Genomic DNA, 15,673 nt, shown 5'->3' with positions numbered 1-15,673 from the left:
ATATCTTGCAAAAAGTAAGTTGGAAATCTAATTGAAGCTTGGAATAAATCATAATCAAAGTATTATATATACGTAGCGACACGTAGCGGTATAATTTGACAAAGAAGGTTGCTTCACTAACCTATATTATAGGTTAGTAAAGCAACCTTCTTTGTCAAATTTGTAATCTGCTATTTACATGTAGATTAACGTCTGCATATCTGTTCATTTTACTCATGTTTGTATTCCCATATACACTATAGTCTTGTATATCTTTTGTGTCATGTGTAATCTTTGAGTATTGTATTCACTGGTTTGTTATATTGTTATTTATACTCTTTGTTTGCTACTCTCATACCCCGAGAGGAGGTCGAAAGAGTCAATAAAATTCACAAAATTCACAAATATTTAGATCTGCAGCGATTGCTATTGTTAAAGGGTGTATACAGTTCTGGTCGAGGTGTAGATTTAGCTTTTAACATTTTGCGAGATATTCAGAAACCACTCCATGAGATGTCAAAGAGCATGCAGTGCTATGGATAAGGGGTATCAAAAGTTATTCGATGAAAATCGGTTTTGAAATGGCTGAGAAATCCAAAACAAGGTGAAACAAAGAGATCCTGATAAAGTTGTTACATGTCGCCTTTTATTATTAGCACTTTTTTGTGTGGATATCTTAGCCATTTGAAAACCAATTTTCATCAAATAAACGTTGAATCCTTCTTAGAGATTACATGCTCTTTCATATTTCATAAGAGGCTTTTTATTATCTCACTTAGGAATGTTCAAATTACTCAAAACATGAATCCCTACCTAAACCAGTACTGTACAGTCCCTTTAACATTGATCATGTTTATTAAGCCCCACAAAATCAGATTCGAAGAGGGCATTTGGTCTTGGGTAACATGGATGAACTCCTAGGTTAATTTGGGTTTATCCTCCAACTTCACAATGATTCAGAAAGGCGTAGTATAGGCTCCTTTTTAGTTCAGGTTCATTATGTATCAACGTATATGATTACATTCTCATGCAATAACATCCATGATGAAGATGGGGGAGGGAAGAGAAACTGCGGGGGGGGGGGGGGGAGCTAGTAATCATCGATTTTGATCGATGAAATCTCTCTATAAATATTTTAATTTAATCAGCTTTAAAAAGGCATTTTGGATCGGCATTTAAAAATCAAAAGATGTGCTATTTCCATCAAAATCAATTCATTTTCCCAGTCCATACATGTGCAAAATTGCTCTAGTATCACGGTTTGCATCGTCACCATCGTCACCTCTACCATCACGACCATCATTGAAGGAAACCAAAACCCAAAAAGAAATGTGGATTGAGTGAAAGCAGCAACATTATTAGAACACATGCAGTGAAAGTTTAAGGAAAATCGGGCAATCGATGCAAAAGTTATGAATTTTTAAAGTTTGGATGTTGGAACCACTGGATGCATGACATCATGTGTGGGCAACAACATAAAGAAAATATAAAGAAAACAAACATGTTTTCACTTTTCTTGAGTAATGGAAGAGCAATATTTTGATTAACCACTTTCAGAAAGTAGGGGGAATGATACCCTTAACATAAGTCAGTATCAATTAAGTTGATGGAATGTATAATTTTATTGATTTTTTTGGTGGAATTCTCTTCATATTTTCTTTACATTGTCGCCCATCATGGTCTCTAGTAGTCTCTTTATTCAGTGATTACAACACAAACAATATAAAAACGAAAAACTTTGCATCGATTGTCCGATTTTTCCTCAAACTTTCACTGATGTATAATGCTAATGTTGCTGCGTTCACTCAATCCATATTGGTCTCATGGGTTTTGGTTTCCTTTAATATCAACCAAACATCACTACCATCATTGCTTTTATAAGATTACCATGCACGACCATAAACATCATTACTATCATTTATTTTCACAACTGGATATCATCTTATCACCACGATTATCACTCGTATTACCATCGTATACATATCACCACTATCAATACTTTTTTCCATGTCATCAATCCATCAACAACAACTTCACGAAATCTCTTTCAAAGTTTTCAGCATCATCATCATTATCATCAGTCTAAATAAGCATTGCGACTGGCAATATATTCATACTCGATCCCTCCCTTCAATGCGCACATGGCCTGTAACACCCGTAATTGAAATGATGAAGAGAAACGATTGAATATTAAAACACTGATTTGTTGGATTGTTTGTTTGTTTGTTTGTTTGTAAGAACACTAGCCGCATTCACACGTACAAAATAGCTGGTTACCGAGCGCACTCCAAAACTCGAGAGTTCTTGTTATACTCGCAACTTTTTATAAACTTCATGATCGATATATTATAGAAACAAACACCAGGCTTTAACTGGTATCAGATTCCCAGGTGGGTTCATGACTTTAAATGTGTATAAACCATTTGTTGTCGACTGACACCCAAAAAGGGAAGTCATGCGTGATTTGTTGTCTCGAAGTCGTGCAGTATCGTACACATAGAGCTGTGATAGAAGTTTACCAGTATATGGAGTTTATCAATATCAGCATAGCTATATGTTTACTATGTGAGAGAGAGAGAGAAAAAAATCAAACCCACAGCTCCGATTCTCAAGTAAAACACATTTGTTGAAGAGATTCGAAACGATCGTTTTATAATGTGTTATTTGGCACAACAAAATTTCACTTATTTTTAATAATATTAATCGATAACCAAATTAAAATCAATTTGCCCGATATTCAGCCAAATTTAAGATCTTTTCATTAAAGGACAAGTTCACCTTCATAGACATGTGGGTTGAGTGAATGCAGCAATATTAGTAGAACACATGAGTGAGAGTTTGAGCAAAATCGGACAATCCGTTAAAAAGTTATGAATTTTTGAAGTTTCTGCTCAGTCATGGTTGGACGAAAAGACTACTATAGCTTGTGATGTCACATGAGTACAACGATATAACGAAAGAATAAAGAAAATTCAACATGTTTCCATTTTTCTCGCGTAACAAAAGAACACTCGACTTCTCTCTTTAAGAAGGCAGGGGGAATAATATTACCCTTAGCATACGTCAGTATAGCAAGTCGAAGAAATGTGCACTTTATTCAAAAAGTAAAGTTTTGTGAAATTCTCTTTTTATTTTCCTTATATAGTTGTACGCATGTGACATCATACACTGTAGTAGTCTTCTCTCCCAGCAGTGACTGCGCAGATACTTAATATATTCGTAACTTTAGAACGGATTGTCCAATTTTCCTCAAACTTTCACTGATGTGTTCTACTATAATTGCTGCATTCTCTCAATCCTTATGTATATGAAGGTGGACTTGTCCTTTAAGTTGGAGCAACGAGCATTAGTTCAGAGTCACAGAGGCTACTTTCGAGTTTATATGAAATACAGTCATAGGAAACTGAAAGCTATAAGTTTGAACGATGATAGCACCCAAAATATCATGGTTACAGTTCGTTATTGAGAAGGTTCGTTATACAGAAGGTTCTTTATTCCGAAGGTTCGTTATTCCAAAGATTCGTTATTCCGAAGTTCTTTATTCCGAAGATTCGTTATTCCGAAGTTTCGTTTTCCAAAGGTTCGTTATTCCGAAGGTTCGTTATGGACCGTATTTCATTGTCGGATCAATGAACCTTCGGAATAACGAACCCTATTTTATTTTCGGATTGGCGAACCTTCGGAATAACGAACCCTATTTCATTTTCGAATAAACGAGCCTTCAGAAAGCGAACCCTATTTTTGCGGATAAACGAACCTTTGGAATAACTAACCTGCGGAATAACGCCACAAATGTTCGGATTAACATACCCTTTTTGATTTTCGGATTAACAAACCTTCGGAATAACGAATATCCGAAACACACAAATTCCCTATACTTAGAGGTTTGTTAACCCTAAATTCAAGAAAGGTTCGTTAATCCGAACATTTGTGACGTCATTCCGAAGGTTCGTTAGTCCGAAAGTAAAATAGGGGTTCTATTCCAAAGGCTCGTTTATTCGAAAATGAAATAGGGTTTGTTATTCCGAAGGTTCGTTAATCCAAAAGTCAAACAGGGTTCTGGAATGGGTCATAAGACTTTTTTTGTTCAAAAGTTATCTGGATGTCTATAACGTACAAACGTTTTTCTGTCGGTCCTTAAAGAATTAGAAAGGTTTCTAGTTATTTTAACGTTTAAAGGGAAGCAGTCCTGAGATTTTCACTGTTCTGATAATTAAGAAGAGTAAAAAATATAAACTTTCACCAATTTATACGCTTGGACATCAAAAATTGTCTCCGTACGCGATTTTTGAAAAATAATTCCTGCAAGCGATCGTGAAAGAGCCGGCAAAAAGATGCTACGTAGTGCATGCCCTACTCACCAAGTTGACAGCCGTGCCTCTAAAAACCAATTTAAGTGTTCAAATGATTAGTTGCAATTTTATCATATAATGTGAAAGTTTGTGGTTTTATAATTTCAAACAAAATATTTCAAGCTTAGATATATATAATTTACGAAAAATTAATATTGTAAACATAAATTTATATGTATTTTTAAACCAAATATACCATGAACTTGACATCAAATAGGCACGGTCGTTTTCTAGCTTCCGTCCGTGTTGCATACTTCTTAGCGTAGAAACCACTCTCGCGCGCAAATCCTTACCATACCAATGTATACATAATACACAGTACACTCGACTCCGTCCAGTCAATTTTGGCATTCAAACCGAAGATAACCTGTGCATGAGAAAGTCGAATTCTTAAGAAAATATTGTTTGTATCTCAATATTTCTGTAAGTAGTCAGATAATCGCCTTTCCTCGAAAAAAAAAAATATGACGTGAGCCGGGAAGGATAAACACAGGGGGTCGTAGGGATATGATTTCGCTCCACTTTGCCGTGCATGTCCAGTCGGCACTGACAGCAGCTAGCTCAGTGGCACTGTACTGCAGTCCAACCCCGGCTGCAGGCCCACGGTAAATTAAACATAGCTAGCCACTTTTCTTACCTCTCTACGCTTTTTTCCCTCGGTTCTCTTCGAAGTCGATGCTCGAGGTGTTTCTGTTTTTTAACTCATGTGAGCAAATGGTCAGGATTGCATCTGGTTTCAGGAGTTTTCTCGGTTTATAACCGAGGGCCACAGCCTGCCGGTCCACGTAAAAACATCGCTTCACAAATTGTCCAGGCACAGGTAGGTCACAACACGATTTCGAGATTTTGTAGGCCCTAAGTTTCTTATGTTCGGCATCGTTGTACCGATATTTCCCAGCCATACAGCTCACCTTTCACGATACTTTTGTTGGTCTGGGACGGAAAAAAGGATTTTCCTGGGAAATTTTCTGCACGATTCGAGCAAAACTACCGATGTAAGATAGCCTGACCAGACGACGCTGAATGCGGTCGCCCCTGTAGTGTACTAGCAGGCCTGTGTAGAATCGTTTCTACCTACAATTAAATATGTACACTCTGTACGTACTATAGAACATGCATGAGCGGCGACAGGTAGGGCTTCAGCTGCGCTTGAGACTGGAAAAGTGCGAAGGGCAAACCGCGTACGGGGTGCGTACGCGTATCTACCGTAGATCTATCATCTAGTTGTACCGTCCACACGTGCGAATATGATACACAATACATACACACACACACACAAACACACACACACACACACACACACACACACACACACAACGTAGAAACAATGTCAAATACGAGTCGGAGTAGCCACCGACGTCTTCATGCATCCGGGTAAACTAGGGAGCGTACGGATAACGAGCAGAACACGGCTGGGAAGAGTTGTGCATCGACGACGTATGACTCTCCGCCAAGACTTGCTCATTAGCATATTCACCATGCAGAGTCACACTTTTTCAACCAAAATGTACGAGCTTATTTGGTGATTTTAAAGTTTGTTTTTGGTAAAAGTAGTTCAATGGAGGTACTAATAACAACATATTTTTTTAAATTTCGTGAGGACTGTGTCCCTTTAAAAAACGTTTATATAACGTCCAATTGAAACATTTTGAATACGTCGAAAATCTTCCAGAAAAATGATGTTCTGAAAACGTTTTGACAAAACGTCTAAATAACGAACTTGGAACGTTTCAAGAACGTTTAGAAACGTCCAAATGTCAGCTAGGACCCAGATTTGTATCATGGTTGTACTTTGAGGTACTCACATGCGCTTTATTAGACCTTAACCGCCCACGATCTAAAAATGACGTCAAAATCACGTCCATTTTCCTTGTTTACATAGTTTTCGTGAAAAAGGCGTCTTTCAGACATCTTCCTTTTTTTCTTTTCCAATATACATCAAAAAGGCATGAATTAACGTGTAGATGACGTGCTCGTGACGTTATTCTGATGTAAATCTTGTCTTTAGAATTGTGATTTACACGTCATTTAGACGAATCTAATGACCACCAATGACATCTTTGGGACAACTTCCACTTGAGCAAAAATACGACATATATTGACGTCAGTTTGAAAAATACGACATGTTCACGTCAGTTTGAAACGTTTATATGATGTCAAGTATCTGTGTTTATTTTCGTCTATAAGACTTTAAATTAGTAATCTACACATCTTTACAACGTCTTCGTATAACCAACCAGGCGTCAGAAAGACGTCACAAAATGACGTCTTTTAGATATGGGTTCAAACAACAATACGACTTATTGACGTCAGTTTGAGACGTCTTATAATAACGTCTGTTTTCTTTGCTTATTTACCGCCAACAAACGACAGTTATTACGCCTTTCTAAAGTCTAGATAATGACGTCTCTCTATGTCTTCCATTTGAGCAAAAAAAAAAATCTTATTTGTGACAGTTGACTGACGTGAAATTGTCGTCGTTCTGACGACAGTTTATATGTCGCAAACTGATATAATTCTATAAAACTATAATTCCTAGACCTTATCATATGATGTCACAAAGACGTCGCAAAACTGACGTAAATTTAACGTCACGTCATTAATATGACGTGGTAAATAGGTTGCAAAGCAAAGTAAATTTTATTTCACTAATACGTCGTAAATATGAAGTGAATAATGAGTCTCAAAACTGACTTGAATTTTACGTCTTTACCCAGCTAACACAAAGACGTTTTCTAAACGTTCTTGAAACATTCCAAGTTCGTTATTTGAACACTTTGTCAAAACTTTTTCAGAACGTCTTCTTGTGGAAGGTTTTCGACGTATTTAAACGTTTCAATTGGACGTTATAAAAACGTTGTTTTAAACGGTAAGATAACACTAAAAAAACTTTCTAAAGTTTTAAGGACCGACAGAAAAACGTTTGGACATTATAGACATCCAGATAACTTTTGAAAACCCTCTAGAACGTTTAAAAACGTTTTAGGAACGTTCAAAAAAAGTCTTCTGACCCGTTCCAGAACTTTGTTCGATTTTGGGATTAACGAATCTCGGAATAACGAATCCTATTTCATTTTCGAATAAACGACCTTTTATAGCGAACCCTATTTTATTTTCGGACTAACGAACCTTCGGAATAACGTCACAAATGTTCGGATTAACGAACCTTTCTTGAATTTAGGGTTAACAAACCTCTAAGTATATAGGGAATTTGTGTGTTTCGGATATTCGTTATTCCGAAGGTTCGTTATTCAGAAGGTTCTTTATTCCGAAGGTTCGTTATTCCAAAGATTCGTTATTCCGAAGGCTCTTTATTCAGAAGGTTCGTTATTCCGAAGTTCCGTTTTCCGAAGGTTCGTTAATCCGAAACTGAAACAAAGCTCGTTACTTCGAAGGTTCGTATTCGGAATAACGAACCCTATTTTATTTTCGGATTAGCGAACCTTCGGAATAACGAACCCTCTTTCATTTTCGAATAAACGAGCCTTCAGAAAGCGAACCCTATTTTTTTTTCGGATAAACGAACCTTCGGAATAACTAACCTGCGGAATAACGCCACAAATGTTCGGATTAACATACCCTTTTTGATTTTCGGATTAACGAACCTTCGGAATAACGAATATCCGAAACACAAATTCCCTATACTTAGAGGTTTGTTAACCCTAAATTCAAGAAAGGTTCGTTAATCCGAACATTTGTGACGTCATTCCGAAGGTTCGTTAGTCCGAAAATAAAATAGGGGTTCTATTCCAAAGGCTCGTTTATTCGAAAATGAAATAGGGTTCGTTATTCCGACGGTTCGTTATTCCAAAGTTTCGTTTTCCGAAGGTTCGTTAATCCGAATTATTCCGAAGGTAACTTATAACCAGATAACTTTTGAACAAAAAAAGTCTTATGACCCATTCCAGAACCCTGTTTGACTTTTGGGATTAACGAATCTCGGAATAACGAACCCTTTTTCATTTTTGAATAAACGACCTTTTGGAATAGCGAACCCTATTTTATTTTTGGACTAACGAACCTTCGGAATAACGTCACAAATGTTCGGATTAACGAACCTTTCTTGAATTTAGGGTTAACAAACCTCTAAGTATATAGGGAATTTGTGTGTTTCGGATATTCGTTATTCCGAAGGTTCGTTAATCCGAAAATCAAAAAGGGTATGTTATTCCGAACATTTGTGGCGATATTCCGCAGGTTAGTTATTCTGAAGGTTCGTTTATCCGAAAAAAATATGGTTCGCTTTCAGATGGCTCGTTTATTCGAAAATGAAATAGGGTTCGTTATTTCGAAGGTTCGCTAATCCGAAAATAAAATAGGGTTCGTTATTCCGAAGGTTCATTGATCCGACAATGAAATAGGGTCCGTTACGAACCTTCGAAATAACGAGCTTTGTTTCAGTTTCGGATTAACGAACCTTCGGAAAACGAAACTTCGGAATAACGAACCTTTGGAATAACGAATCTTTGGAATAACGAAACTTCGGAATAAAAAGCCTTCTGAATAGCGAACCTTCTCAATAACGAACTGTAACCATGATATTTTGGGTGCTATCATCGTTCAAACTTATAGTTATCAGTTTCCTATGAATGTATTTCATAAAAACTCGAAAGTAGCCTCTGTGACTCTGAACTAATGCTCGTTGCTCCAACTTAATGAAAAGATCTTAAATTTGGCTGAATATCGGGCAAATTGATTTTAATTTGGTTATCGATTAATATTATTAAAAATAAGTGAAATTTTGTGCCAAATAACACATTATAAAACGATCGTTTCAAATCTCTTCTATACCAATGTGTTTTACTTGAGAATCGGAGCTGTGGGTTTGATTTTTTTTTTCTCTCTCTCTCTCACACATAGTTAACATATGGCTATATGCTGATATTGATAAACTTCATATACAAACTTCTATCACAGCTCTATGTGTACGATACTGCACGACTTCGAGACAACAAATCACGCATGGCTTCCCTTTTTGGGTGTCAGTCGACAACAAATGGTTTATACACATTTAAAGTCATGAACCCACCTGGGAATCTGATACCAGTTAAAGCCTGGTGTTTGTTTCTATAATATATCGATCATGAAGTTTATAAAAAGTTGCGAGTATAACAAGAACTCTCGAGTTTTGGAGTGCGTTCGGTAACCAGCTATTTTGTACGTGTGAATGCGGCTAGTGTTCTTACAAACAAACAAACAATCCAACAAATCAGTGTTTTAATATTCAATCGTTTCTCTTCATCATTTCAATTACGAGTGCTATGTGCGCATTGAAGGGAGGGATCGAGTATGAATATATTGCCAGTTGCAATGCTTATTTAGACTAATGATAATGATGATGATGCTGAGAACTTTGAAAGAGATTTCGTGAAGTTGTTGGTGGATTGATGACATGGAAAAAAATATTGATAGTGGTGGAAGATATTGCTTGTGGTTATATGTATACGATGGTAATACAAGTGATAATCGTGGTGATAAGATGATATCCAGTTGTGAAAATAAATGATAGTAATGATGTTTATGGTCGTGCATGGTAATCTAATAAAAGCAATGATGGTAGTGATGATTGGTTGATATTAAAGGAAACCAAAACCCATGAGACCAATATGGATTGAGTGAACGCAGCAACAGTAGCATTATACATCAGTGAAAGTTTGAGGAAAAATCGGACAATCGATGCAAAGTTGTTCGTTTTTATATTTTTTGTGTTGTAATCACTGAATAAAGAGACTACTAGAGACCATGATGGGCGACAATGTAAAGAAAATATGAAGAGAATTCCACCAAAAAAATCAATAAAATTATACATTCCATTAACTTAATTGATACTGACTTATGTTAAGGGTATCATTCCCCCTATATACTTTCTGAAAGTGGTTAATCAAAATAATGCTCTTCCATTACTCAAGAAAAGTGAAACATGTTTGTTTTCTTTATATTTTCTTTATGTTGTTGCCCACACATGATGTCATGCATCCAGTGGTTCCAACATCCAAAATTAAAAAATTCATAACTTTTGCATCGATTGCCCGATTTTCCTTAAACTTTCACTGCATGTGTTCTACTAATGTTGCTGCTTTCACTCAATCCACATTTCTTTTTGGGTTTTGGTTTCCTTCAATGATGGTCGTGATGGTATATAGAGGTGACGATGGCAAGTGATGAGAAGGACTATAGGGTTGGCAATGATAAAGTGAACATCAAAAAATTATTGATAGAGCCATTCAAACCGTGATATAACTAGAGCAATTTTGCACATGTATGGACTGGGAAAATGAATTGATTTTGATGGAAATAGCACATCTTTTGATTTTTAAATGCCGATCCAAAATGCCTTTTTAAAGCTGATTAAATTAAAACATTTATAGAGAGATTTCATCGATCAAAATCGATGATTACTATAGCTCCCCCCCCCCCCCTCCCGCAGTTTCTCTTCCCTCCCCCATCTTCATCATGGATGTTATTGCATGAGAATGTAATCATATACGTTGATATATATGAACCTGAACTAAAAAGGAGCCTATTTACTACGCCTTTCTGTATCATTGTGAAGTTGGAGGATAAGCCCAAATTAACCTAGGAGTTCATCCATGTTACCCAAGACCAAATGCCCTCTTCGAATCTGATTTTGTGGGGCTTAATAAACATGATCAATGTTAAAGGGACTGCTGGTTGAGGTAGGGATTCATGTTTTGAACATTCCTAAGTGAGATAATGAAAAGCCTCTTATGAAATATGAAAGAGCATGTAATCTCTAAGAAGGATTCAACGTTTATTTGATGAAAATTGGTTTTCAAATGGCTAAGATATCAAAAAAAAAGTGCTAATAATAAAAGGCGACATGCAACAACTTTATTAGGATCTCTTTGTTTCACATTGTTTTTGGATATCTCAGCCATTTCAAAACCGATTTTCATCTAATAAACTTTTGATACCCCTTATCCATAGCACTGCATGCTCTTTGACATCTCATGGAGTGGTTTCTGAATATCTCGCAAAATGTTAAAAGCTAAATCTACACCTCGACCAGAACTGTACACACCCTTTAGCAATAGCAATCGCTGCAGATGTATAAATATTTGTGAATTTTGTGAATATAATTGACTCTTCCGACCTCCTCTCGGGGTATGAGAGTAGCAAACAAAGAGTATAAATAACAATATAACAAACCAGTGAATACGATATACTCAAAGATTACACATGACACAAAAGATATACAAGATTATAGTGTATACATGTATGGGAATACAAACATGAGTAAAATGAACAGATATACGACGTTAATCTACATGTGAATAGCAGATTACAAATTTGACAAAGAAGGTTGCTTCACTAACCTACATACCGCTACGTGTCGCTACGTATATATAATACACTTGTACTTTGATTATGATTTATTCCAAGCTTCAATTAGATTTCCAACTTACTTTTTGCAAGATATTGAAGACGACGTCGAGTTTGCATGCATCCTAGTAACGCAAGTCTCGCGAGACACAGGAAAAGTGTCAGCAGACGGCTAACAAAACTACAAAAATACCACCTAAGGCAAAGCCGAACGCGATGGCGATGACATGTGAAGTGGAAACACACACACGCACACACAACGCACACACATGCACACACACACACACACAAACACTCGACACACGCCCATACACATACCCATACACAAACCCGTTGTTATGTTTCTGCTTGAAGGACGGTGTCCCATTCTCACATTGTACTAGTAATCTGATTCTGTGGTTAGCAGACGACCATGCCAATGGTACTCTATATACTGTGTAACAGTACGAACTCAACGCCTAACTGCGAACTCCACACACATGCGTACAAAAACCAACTTGTACACTGATAGTCTTTGCTCAAGTGACACAATGGGCAATTTCGACGCGTTAGGGTTACGGAAAAAAAAATCGCGCCCCGTCTCACGATTATCGCAATCAGAAAATCTGCGTCCTCTCTTGGTTTATCGCACCAAGGAAAAGGAGACGAAGCCAAGACTACCTCCCATACCGATCGCCGCTTAATATCCCATTACCACCTATGTATGTGATTTACTGACTACAATTTTCTTTGTGACGCGAGTATACGAAAAATAAACATTTTCCCCCACATTTCGAACAATCTGGCACATGTTCATGGATACTCACAGTGTCTAGGTTTTGTTCCTCACTGTCGGTGAAAATCCATGCCGCGCCTACCTTTTACATCGTCAAGCGTGTAAGGAGAAAACGTCACCAAAAAGGACAAAAAGACGCGTCACGCATTAATGAGCATAATGCGGCCACCTGTGTGTCTCGATGTGCATAGACTTCTCATTATTGAGGCACACTTCACGAGGTTAGCTTCCTCCTTCGCGGCAGGGATAGGCACGATTTCTCACAATCTATTGCTGGGAGTAAAGATGAGTTTCCATTTAGACTTGTCCTTGATTGTGCTGATGCTGTTTGGGTCATTGATCCAGACAAAGAATGGCTACGCGGCTAACATCCTGATAAATGCAGTTTACGGCGAGGGGAGCCACTTCATGGCAGCTTCTGCCATAGGTCGCAGCCTTGTCAACCGGGGCCATAATGTGACTTTCCTGGTCGGCAAGGCCTACGGTCATCGGGCTGTGGACCCAAGGTATTCTATGTTTTCCTTCGAAATCTTCAATCACACTGTTTCCCCTGACATCGCGAAGAGAAATTTTGACAGACTCAACAACATCGCCTTTGAGACGTGGATTCTTGGCCAATTCATGAAAATGATTGACTTGCTATTAGATCAAATGGTAGACGATTGCGGTTCAATTATTTCCAACAAAGCACTGATGGAGAGACTGGCCTCCATGGATGCTATCGTCACTGACTACTCTTGGATGTGCGGCATGCACATTACGGCAATGTTGGACCAAAACAGAGACACAGCTGGAAATATCACTATGGTGTTGATATCACCAGGGCCACCTTGGAGTGGCTTTCTACAAGCAGCCGGGTCTGGCTTCAACTTTGCCATTAATCCGGAACTTATGAGTGCATACTCGCCCGAAATGACCTTCCGTGAAAGAATAATTAATGTTTTGCATGCATCATTCTTGCGTGTATATATCGAAACATCTATGGTTCCATCTTACCGACGGATGGAGAAAAAAGTTGGACTTCGTTCTTCAGTTCACCCATTTTATGCCATCTCTGAACAAGACCTGTTCTTAGTAAGCATGGATGCGTCTTCGGACTTCCCCAGACCGTTACCTCCCAACCTTATCCGTGTCGGTGGTCTTACTGTGACGATCGCCAAGCCGCTGGACAAGGTAAGAATTTAAGGGAATGTACAGTACTGGTTGAGGGGAGGATTTAGGTATAGAAACCTCTAAAGAAATATGAAAGAGAATGTAATTTCAAGAAGGATTCAACGTTGATTTGATGAAAATTGACCTAGAAATTGCTTGAAAGAAGCGATCCCAATAAAGGTGACAGGTGCATACCTTTTATTAAAATCTCTTTGTTTTACCTTGTTTTTAGATATTTTAGACATTTAAAAACTGATTTTCATCAAATAAACTTTTGATTCCCCTTAGAATTGAATGTTCTTTAACATTTCAAAGAGTGGTTTCTACATATCTCGCAAAACGATACAAGTTGAATCTTCACCTCAACCAGTACTGCAGAGTTCCTTTAAGTCTTAGGTTACACCCTCTCAAAGCGAGAAAAGGTGTAGACCTTGTGACAAAAAAAAAAAAAAAAAAAAATCTTCTGAGATACAAATAATAAACTTTTGATTCCCCTTAGAATTGAATGTTCTTTAACATTTCAAAGAGTGGTTTCTACATATCTCGCAAAACGATACAAGTTGAATCTTCACCTCAACCAGTACTGCAGAGTTCCTTTAAGTCTTAGGTTACACCCTCTCAAAGCGAGAAAAGGTGTAGACCTTGTGACCAAAAAAAAAAAAAATGTTCTGAGATTCTTATACTGCAATAAATCAATTGGTATCGGTTTTGTATTATTGTTATGTATAAACCCTCACAGCTCCCGACCCAGCTCACCACGGCACGATGGAGTCTGGTCGGGCTACGCTGCTGCACTCGACCTAACTATACACAGTGTGTTTTCGCATAGCGTTTTCGCATAGCGTAACAGCGTCTGGTCGGGCTACACTCGACCAGACGCTGTGCTTCAACACGGCGTGTTGTCGTGACACTTGTGTACAGCGACAGGCCTGTACATGTGCACAGTGAGTTACTGTACACTGCACCAGCAAGGACCCAAGGACTGAAGCTCTAAAACAGTATCTACATAGTTTCTACGCCTAGATTGCCTCTGCCTAAAATAAAACAACAGGTAGAGGCATAATGTGTAGGCCTAGCCTACCTGAATTCGTCCAATCGCCTCCAGATGTTCATCGACATCGTTACTGCCTCTCTTCCACACATGCACCCTCGGAAAGCCATATTTCAGTCTGAAAATGAGCAAGTAGCGAGGATCGACAGTGCAGTACCATCGAAAATGCATATTCATGACCTCACGCACGTACATTGTACAGTGTCTGCTGCGAATCTTTAGAATTTGCATAAATTACCACACTTCATACTTCATTCACCCTATACAATCCCTTTATACAAAGATTCCTTCATACCTCCCTGCTCAGACGTTCGTTGTCCTGATGAAATTACCACATGAACTTCACATTTCCTTCACTTTATAACCCCTAGATCACACACGCACACACACACACACACACAAACACTCGACACACGCCCATACACATACCCATACACAAACCCGTTGTTATGTTTCTGCTTGAAGGACGGTGTCCCATTCTCACATTGTACTAGTAATCTGATTCTGTGGTTAGCAGACGACCATGCCAATGGTACTCTATATACTGTGTAACAGTACGAACTCAACGCCTAACTGCGAAGTCCACTCACATGCGTACAAAAACCAACTTGTACACTGATAGTCTTTGCTCAAGTGACACAATGGGCAATTTCGACGCGTTAGGGTTACGGAAAAAAAAATCGCGCCCCGTCTCACGATTATCGCAATCAGAAAATCTGCGTCCTCTCTTGGTTTATCGCACCAAGGAAAAGGAGACGAAGCCAAGACTACCTCCCATACCGATCGCCGCTTAATATCCCATTACCACCTATGTATGTGATTTACTGACTACAATTTTCTTTGTGACGCGAGTATACGAAAAATAAACATTTTCCCCCACATTTCGAACAATCTGGCACATGTTCATGGATACTCACAGTGTCTAGGTTTTGTTCCTCACTGTCGGTGAAAATCCATGCCGCGCCTACCTTTTACATCGTCAAGCGTGTAAGGAGAAAACGTCACCAAAAAGGACAAAAA

General features: G+C 38.1%; 1 protein-coding gene across 1 annotated transcript in view; it reads right to left on the bottom strand.

The window, feature by feature from the left end:
* LOC139715258 (large ribosomal subunit protein uL3m-like) overlaps nt 1-14,735 on the bottom strand; it is a 92,266-nt gene extending 77,531 nt beyond the window's left edge. The window contains exon 1 of the mRNA XM_071626840.1: nt 14,684-14,735. Within this exon, the coding sequence (XP_071482941.1) occupies nt 14,684-14,721 (38 nt within the window). The 5' untranslated portion in view covers nt 14,722-14,735. The remainder of the gene's footprint in view (nt 1-14,683) is intronic.
* Nucleotides 14,736-15,673: the final 938 nt, after the last annotated feature.

The sequence above is a fragment of the Diadema antillarum genome, unplaced genomic scaffold (assembly GCF_040938485.1).
Source record: "Diadema antillarum isolate AM-2024a unplaced genomic scaffold, OU_Dant_1.0 seq00003219_RagTag, whole genome shotgun sequence".
Lineage (NCBI taxonomy): Eukaryota > Metazoa > Echinodermata > Echinoidea > Diadematoida > Diadematidae > Diadema > Diadema antillarum.
The sequence above is the reverse complement of the archived record's forward strand: the minus strand, read 5'-3'. Positions and strand labels throughout refer to the sequence as shown.